The 7,076-nt window shown below is 52.2% G+C and overlaps 1 protein-coding gene across 4 annotated transcripts in view; it reads right to left on the bottom strand.

The window, feature by feature from the left end:
* Nucleotides 1–889: 889 nt before the first annotated feature.
* Nucleotides 890–7,076, bottom strand: part of myo18b (myosin XVIIIB) — a 44,796-nt gene continuing 38,609 nt past the window's right edge. For 2 of the 4 annotated variants that reach the window (XM_086152817.1, XM_086152820.1), the window contains 5 exons: nucleotides 4,783–4,916; nucleotides 4,611–4,652; nucleotides 3,346–3,492; nucleotides 2,317–3,269; nucleotides 890–971 (listed from right to left, as the gene is read on the bottom strand). In XM_086152817.1, coding sequence (XP_086008943.1) covers nucleotides 2,354–3,269; nucleotides 3,346–3,492; nucleotides 4,611–4,652; nucleotides 4,783–4,916 — 1,239 coding nt within the window. In that variant the 3' untranslated portion in view covers nucleotides 890–971; nucleotides 2,317–2,353. Of the gene's footprint in view, nucleotides 1,078–2,316; nucleotides 3,270–3,345; nucleotides 3,493–4,610; nucleotides 4,653–4,782; nucleotides 4,917–7,076 lie in introns of all 4 variants that reach the window. The other 2 variants (XM_086152818.1, XM_086152819.1) reach the window with 2 other exon arrangements.

Here is a 7,076-nt window from a genome sequence, read left to right as displayed (position 1 = left end):
CTCCAGAGGCGAAGCCACCTGATTGGCTGAACCCTGCGTTCCGACTTGCCCTTCCGAAACGCGCTAACGACATCGTCCAGTCGGGAATGAATTAGCGGAAAGCTCCGATTTCCGCCTTCCTTTTGTTTCTGCTACTTTTTCGGATTCATCTCCGCACAAAGGTTAGCTGCCTCCTGAGCTGCGAACTGTTTTAGCGCCATAAAGCGGGCGGTAAACTTAATTATCTTCAAATGTCAGCCGGTACGAAACAAAGCCGAAGGCTTTCCGGCTAATTTAGCGAAAGCACGAATCGGAGATTTCCTGGCTTTTAATTGGCCTTCCAAGGCACTTGAACACAATTAAAGAAGCTACCTTCACACAGAATGGTGTGTGTCTGTGTGTGTTTGGCCTGGAAGTCTTGATGGACGCGTTAAAAAGATACATTCGGATGAAAAACCCTACTTTTATCATAGTTTTGAAGGGGAGGACAATTTGGTGGGGAAGGTGGGGGGGGGAAAAAAGGTACAATAATTTGGGGGTGGTGCAGCTGTTAGCGCCTCGGCTTCATAGCAAGATGGTTGGATTCTCTTCCTGTGTGGAGCCTCCGTATCCTTCTTGTGTCTGCGTGGGGTTCTTTGGGGTTCCTCCACAGTCCAAACACAAGCAGGAGGTTCATTGGAGACCCTAAATTGTCCAGATGTGTGAACGAGTGAATTGTTGTATGTCTTCCATATGATATGTGAAAGAGGGGGGGCGAACCTTGTATGCCTCTGTAAGACGTGTGAATGAGAGGGTGAGTTGTTGTCTTGCCAAATAAATGAGCAAAGAATTGAGAGCTCTGTAGCACCGCGGGTTCCATCTGGACTGGAATTCCACCTGTCAGTCAAAAATAAACCCACAGAGCGAAACATTTCTTTCAACTCTTTATTGGTATACAAACGCTGACGCAGGGTTCCCAAGACGTTCCCGAAGCGGTTCCCCTGGCGGCGACGCTGGACGGGGGGGGAGGAAAGACAGGACGTCAGATGACAGGGTGTTTCCATGGCGACTCAGACTTCAGGCCTGGGCTTGTTTTCAGCCCGGCACCCGGTAACTTCCCTTTAAGAGTACCGCGAGTGTTAAGGAGAGGAAGAAGAAGCCAGTTCGTGTAGAGCTTTTTGTCAAATACAGTGGGAAAGGACATCGAAATTGATAGTTAAGTGTTGCTGCTAACCCCCTCGTCCGTAGAAATCTGCTGGCTGCAAAAAGCTAAGCGCTAACTTGAGTCGTCGCATGGTAAAGTCGACCACACCGACCCATCTAGCATACAAGCTAAGCTGTGGCTAGCTGCAGTTAGTAGCTTAGCTAGTCAGTAGGCTACATTGTGGAGGTAACGACACCTTCAGGACAATTAGCCCACAGATGGACTTGGACACTCAGACTTACCCCTGCCCCCAAGGCAAGTAAGTGGAACCGTTCACCTAAGAGCTAATGGCTAGCTGCAGTTAGTAGCTAAGCTAGTCAGTAGATTACATCATGAACATAGCACAAACTTCGGGGCAATTAGCCCACAGATGGATGTTGACCCTCAGACTTCCCCCTCCCCCCAGGGCAAGTAAGTGGAACCGTTTACCTTAGAGCTAATGGTCAGTAGCAGTTCGTAGCTTAGCTAGTCAGTAGGGTACATCATGAACATGGCGCAAACTTCGGGACAGTTAGCCGACAGATGGACTTGGACACTCGGACTTACCCCTCCACCCAAGGCCAGTGAGTGGAACAGTCCAGCTCGGAGCTAATGGCTAGCTGGAGTTAGTAGCTTAGCTAGTCAGTAGGCTACATTGTGGAGGTAACGACATCTTCAAGACAATTAGCCCACAGATGGACGTGGACCCTCAGACTTACCCCTCCACTCAAAGCAAGTAAGTGCAACCATTCACCTACGAGCTAATGGCTAGCTGCAGTTAGTAGCTTAGCTAGTCAGTGGGGTACATCATGAACATAGCACAAACTTCAGGACAATTAGCCGACAGATGGACTTGGACACTCGTACTTACCCCTCTCTCCATGGCAGGTAAGTGGAACCATTCACCTCAAAGCTAATGGCTAGCTGCAGTTAGTAGCTTAGCTAGTCAGTTGGGTACATCATGAACATAGCGCAGGCTTCAGGACAATTAGCCCACAGATAGACGTGGACACTTGGACTTACCCCTCCACCCAAGGCAAGTGAGTGGAACAGTCCAGCTCGGAGCTAATGGCTAGCTTGAGTTAGTAGCTTAGCTAGTCAGTAGGCTACATTGTGGGGGTAACAACATCTTCAAGAAAATTAGCCCACAGATGGACGTGGACACTCGGACTTACCCCTCCACCCATGGCAGGTAAGTGGAACACTCCGCCTTCATTCGACCTCCTTCTTCAGGTATCTCTTCATGACGGAGTTCACGTCTCCGCCCTCGCTGCCCTCGGCTTCCAGCCTCTCGCCTTGCGGCTTCTCCGTCCGTCGCCACGACCTCCCGGTGCCAGAGCTTCCCGTCGAGCCGCCGGAGCTGGACGACCCCGAACTCTTCCTGCTGCGCGTGGACGGCGGCAACTCGCCGAAGTGGACGCTTAGGGCACGCCGACCCCCGCGCACCGAGCCGGCCAGGCTGCTGGTGGACTGAGCCCTGCGGATGGCGGGCAGGATGTCGGACGCCGCGTCCTCGCGGTCTCTGTCCAGGCGCCTGTTCTGGAAAACCATGGGCTCCGAGCCCAGCGAGCCCTCGCCGCCGTCGTCGTTGGAAGCCAGGCTTCCCAGCATGCACCTCCTTGGCGCCTGCGGGGAGCGGCGGACGGGGGTCGGCGCCGATCGCTCGTCCGAGTCCTCCTCCGGGATGGCGATAGCGCGCGGCGGGTAACGCGGGACTTGCGAGGACGCCAGCGACGAGAGTCGGGGCAACGACGGCAGGGAGGATAGCGAGTCGCTGGAGCTGAAGCGGGAGAGTTTGGCACTGGATGTTTGGGAGTCGGAAACGGAACGGGCGCTGGCGGCGCGCGGGAGGAGCGGCGAGGACGGTTTGAGGATGCCCGGCCGCGGCTCCTGGATGTCCTCGGGGCTCAGAGACAGAGCAGAGGCTCGCCGCCTGATGCTGGAAGCGCCGGTGGTTTGGTAGACCGGCAGGGAGACGGCACTACCGGCGCCGTCGGCGGAGTCGCCGCCCCCTCGCCTCTTCCGAAGCCCATCCAGGAGCTCAGAGAGAGCAGAGGAGGACGGTGCTCGGCTCGGACCCTTGGTACCTCCGGCCTCCGAACCCTCTTCATCCGGATCCACGCAGGAACTTCATAGGACGGACAAATTTGAAGGTTACAAGGTGGACTCTGGGACCGGATCCAAGGACACCGGCGAGTACCCACCGGAAGCTGTAGGTGCTCATGGTATCGGCGACAGAGCGCCGCCCCCCGTAGCCGCTAGCGGTACTGCTGCTGTAAGGGGAACTCCCGCCGCCCGTCCAGTGACGCGCCTCCTCTCCGCCGACAGAGCCAACGCTGGACACCGAGTCACTGCGGACGTTTAGAAGGGATTTCAGAAGTTGTACGGCGGCTCCGAAGGGCCAAACAAAAACTGAAATTGTAGCTTTACTTTAATCACCGCCAGATCATCCACAGCATCTGGCCGTAAACATGCGGCAGGTACAGATCACAATCCAGGATGCTCGTTGTTAACGGACTGATGAAGAGCAACACAATACCTCGTGCTGATGATCTTTGCTAATGAGCCTTTGCTAACCGTCGATCTCTTCACTGGTCTTCCTCTGGACCTCCAGCTTTAACCTCAGCATCCTTCTACCCAGATGTTCGCCGTCCCCTTCTCTTCTCTTGGAGACTTTATCTCCAAAACATCTAACATGATCCTATCCACCCTCCTCACTCCTGAAGAGGCCTCTCATGACTTTATCTCTGCTACCTTTTATCACCTGACACTATTTCCTCCATCCCCAAACTGCTTGCACTTGTCTTCTGCACCCTCGCCATAGTTCTGAACTTGTTGACCTTTGGTACCCTGGTACTTCAAGTCCTCCCCTTCTCCATCTCCACCCCTTGTAGCCTAATCTTCACTTAGGTCCCTCTCATTCGAACATGTGTATGCTATCCTGCTCCAGCTAACCTTCATCGCTCTCCTTTCTAGAGCATACCCCAAACTCTCGAGATGGTCCCCTCCCTGCTCCCTGTTGTCACTACAGATCACGGCGTCACCCGCGTAAAGTCGTAGCCCATCAATCTTGTCTAACTTCATCTGCCATCAGCAAAGCATACGAGTCACTGCCTGAAAGGAGATGCCTGATGTAGTCCCACAGTTAGTGGCCATGCGGGCGGTGGTCTATTTCAACTTGGCTTTTGTTTGTTTCTTGTCAGGCACGGGATAATCGGAGCAGGAACTGGCAATCTGGCATATTAGCATATTAGCACGTTAGCCAAACCGGTGCTTTACTGATTCGTCGTTGTTGGCTGCGCCACTTCCTCCCCGTATCCTGTCTAAAAGAACCCAAACCAAGTTGAAATGGCTCCTTTGAAGGCTGAGACTTCTCGGGTCCCAAGAGGCGTTTGGGTCACAAGGGAAAAAAACAAAATTACGCCGCCACACACACACACACACACACTACATATACACTGAGTCTTACAGGTCTTTCTTTTGGGTCACAGAACCCCCCACCGTCTGCAGGCTGCAGTGAAGGGCAGAGTGTTGACATGTTGAAGTCACAAACTGATGATATGGTGGTTGCCGAGGGCTGGGGACCGATCGCGCCCTAAAACCTGCCCCCTTGCCACCGTTTTTTTTCCCTTTGCATCTACCTCTCGGTGTCGCTCTCGTCGCTGGACTCCACCTCTTCCAGCGCCGCCTGAAGGTCCACTATGCGGCGGATGGACGTCTCCAGGTCGGCTTGCAGTGTCTGGCGGACGGCGGAGAGCTCTTCCACCCGCATTTCCTGAACGCAACACATACGAGTATCAGCAACGAGTCCACATCGTTTGACCAGAACCCGGCAACTAACAGCTACCCTCAGAACAACCGAACAACGACATGGCAACCCAGCAACGACCCACCAACGTCCAAAAGACCAGGCGATGAACTGAACGACTACCTTGGCGACAACTCCACAACGGCCCGGCTACAACCCTGACGAGAACTTGACAGCAACTCAACAACGACTACCCAGCAACGACCTTCCAGTGGCTCGGCAATGACTCGGACTCTAAAACGACACGGCTATGACCCCGATTAGCACCTGAAAACCACCTAGCGTCAACATGATGATGACCTGGCAACAACTCCGGCTTTGAAACAACCTGGATATAACCTTGACAGCAACCTTACGTTGGCGTGGTGACGACTCCACAACAACTTGGAGATGAGGCTACCTAGCAACAACCTAGCATTGACATGGCACTGACCCAGCAACAACTCCCTGATGAGCTTCCAACAACTAGCTAGCAACAACCTCATGATGACCTGACAATGAACCTGGCAACAACTCCACAACAACCTGGCAATGGGGCAAATGGCTACCTGGCAACAACCAAGCAACAACTGAGATGAAGTGGATGGCTACCTGGCAACAACCTAGTGACAACTTAGCATTGACCCGGCAATGACTCCACAATGACCTGGGGTGACCCAGATGAGCACCTGACAACGACCTAGCGGCGGCCAGATGACGACCTGACGATGAACCAGCAACAGCTCCGACAACGCAACAACCTGGCATTGACCAGGCAACAACTCCACAACAACCCAGCAATGAAGCGAATGGCTACCTGGCAATGACCTAACAACAGCCTAGCATTGACCCAGCAATGACTCTACAACGACCTGGAGATTAGGCTACCTAGCAACAACCTAGTTTGACTTAGCTTAGACGCAGCAGCAACTCCACAAAACCATGGAGATTAACCTGATGACTACCTGACAACTAGCTAGCAACAACCTCATGAGGACCTGACGATGACACGGCAACAACTTTGACTCCTCAACAACCTAGCATTGACTCATCAAAAAAAAAAAACCCAATGACCTAGAGATTAGGCTACCTAGCAACAACCAAGCATCAACTTAGCATAGATCCAGCAACAACTCCAAAAAATCCTGGAGATGACCCTGATGATGAATTGACAATTACCCAGCAACAACTTTGACTCCTCAATAGCCTAGCATTGACTCAGCAACAACTCCACAACGACCTGGAGATTAGGCTACCTAACAGCAACCTAGTTTGACTTAGCTTAGAAGCAGCCACAACTCCACCAAACCATGGAATAACCTGATGACTACCTGACAGCTAGCTAGCAACAACCTCATGAGGACCTGACGATGACACGGCAACAACTTTGATTCCTCAACAACCTAGCATTGACTCATCAACAAATCCCCAACGACCTAGAGATTAGACTACCTAGCAACAACCAAGCATAATTTTTAGCTTAGCATAAAAATCCTGGAGATGACCCTGATGATGACTTGACGATTGCCGGGCAACAACTTTGACTCCTCAACAACCTGGCATGGACTCACCAACAACTCCACGACAACCTGGAGATTAGGCTACCTAGCAACAACCTAGCAACAATCCAGATGAAGCCGATAGCTACCTAGCAACAATCCAGATGAAGCCGATAGCTACCTAGCAACAACCTAGTAACAAACGAGATGAAGCCGAAAGCTACCTAGCAACAACCTAGCAACAACCGAGATGAAACCGATAGCTACCTAGCAACAACCTAGCAACAAACGAGATGAAGCCAATAGCTACCTAGCAACAATCCAGATGAAGCCGATAGCTACCTAGCAACAACCTAGCAACAATCCAGATGAAGCCGATAGCTACCTAGCAAGAACCTAGCAACAATCCAGATGAAGCCGATAGCTACCTAGCAACAACCTAGTAACAAACGAGATGAAGCCAATAGCTACTTAGCAACAACCTAGCAACAAACGAGATGAAGCCAATAGCTACCTAGCAACAACCTAGCAACAATGAAGGTGAAGCCGATAGCTACCTAGCAACAATCCAGATGAAGCCGATAGCTACCTAGCAACAACCTAGCAACAAATGAGATGAAGCCAATAGCAGCTGACAACAAGCTAGCGA

This window comes from Fistularia commersonii, chromosome 9 (assembly GCF_037954325.1).
Source record: "Fistularia commersonii isolate RoL2024-O1a breed Wild chromosome 9, RoL_Fcom_v1.0, whole genome shotgun sequence".
In the NCBI taxonomy this organism is placed as follows: Eukaryota; Metazoa; Chordata; class Actinopteri; order Syngnathiformes; family Fistulariidae; genus Fistularia; species Fistularia commersonii.
The sequence above is the reverse complement of the archived record's forward strand: the minus strand, read 5'-3'. Positions and strand labels throughout refer to the sequence as shown.